The sequence below is a fragment of the Bison bison genome, unplaced genomic scaffold, assembly GCF_000754665.1.
Source record: "Bison bison bison isolate TAMUID 2011002044 unplaced genomic scaffold, Bison_UMD1.0 scf7180017864514, whole genome shotgun sequence".
Taxonomy (NCBI): Eukaryota; Metazoa; Chordata; class Mammalia; order Artiodactyla; family Bovidae; genus Bison; species Bison bison.
Genome location: NW_011495067.1, coordinates 731,566 through 732,590, shown reverse-complemented (window position 1 = coordinate 732,590; position 1,025 = coordinate 731,566). Strand labels below are relative to the sequence as shown.

The 1,025-nt window shown below is 67.0% G+C and overlaps 1 protein-coding gene across 1 annotated transcript in view; it reads right to left on the bottom strand.

The window, feature by feature from the left end:
- SPCS3 (signal peptidase complex subunit 3 homolog (S. cerevisiae)) overlaps window positions 1–517 on the bottom strand; it is a 9,145-nt gene extending 8,628 nt beyond the window's left edge. The window contains exon 1 of the mRNA XM_010829916.1: window positions 239–517. Within this exon, the coding sequence (XP_010828218.1) occupies window positions 239–381 (143 nt within the window). The 5' untranslated portion in view covers window positions 382–517. The remainder of the gene's footprint in view (window positions 1–238) is intronic.
- Between the last annotated feature and the right edge of the window lie 508 nt (window positions 518–1,025).

The following is a 1,025-nucleotide window of genomic DNA, read 5'->3' as shown; positions in this document are numbered from 1 at the left end:
CATTGGCCGCGCGCGGGCGCGGAAGTGAGGAACCGGAAGGAAGGGCGGACGCCGACCCGAGCAACGCTCCACAAGAAAACTGAAGAGCGAGCCCGCGAAGGCGCGGCGCAGGGGGGCGCCGGGGGCCGACCCGCCCGCTGTGGGCGCCGGCTGCTCGTGAGGGGGCCCCGCCAGCCCGGCCGACCCCCCGACACCCCAGCCCGCCCCATCCCGCCCCCCCGGCGTCGGCCGCACTCACAGCATGATCCGCGAGACGTGCAGCCGCACCGGGACGCTCCTGTCTTTGAAGGCTGTGGTGATGAAGCAGCCGAACGTGAGCGCCGCCATCACGCTCAGCGAGAAGGCGAACAGCGAGTTCGCCCGCGACAGCACCGTGTTCATCTCGGCCGACGCCCCGAGAGCGCACCGCGGCACAGGCACAGCCGGGACCCCGTTCCGGCAGCGGACCGGCTCCCGACTATCCGCGCCGCCTGCGCCGCGCGTTCCGGGGACGCGCGCTGCCGCGGCCCCGCCTCCTTTCCGGTCCCGGACGCGATCGAGCGCGCGCGCCCCCGCTGCCCGGACACACCCACCGGCGGGCGGGGCGCGCGCGGGGCCGCCCCCTGTACCGTCTTCCAATCAGCGACGGGGAGGGGCGGAGCTTCGCCCGAGGAAGCTCCGCCCACTTGGTGTTACGTCCCTAGCCCGGCCCGGGTCTCCATGCCCATCATCCTTTCTCCGCCTCTTAGTCAGCTTGGGTGGAACTGTGGCTTCCTAGGTGCTTAGGTTCCGTTATTTTGCGTTTAAAACCAGCAGCGGGGCAAGATCGTTTGGTGCGTGTCCTGACGGGTCGCGTTTGAAAGCAGCACTTTACAAAGCGCCCGGTTTTCCCCTTTGTCAAGCCTGATAAAAGTTAGAACATCAGCTTTTGGGGAGGGCGTGGGGCACAAAATTATCGGATAACTGAAAGGATGACCTCACTGGGCTCTCAGGATCAAAGAAGGTGATCGCTGTGGAACTGCTATGCCACACAAAGGATAGTTTAC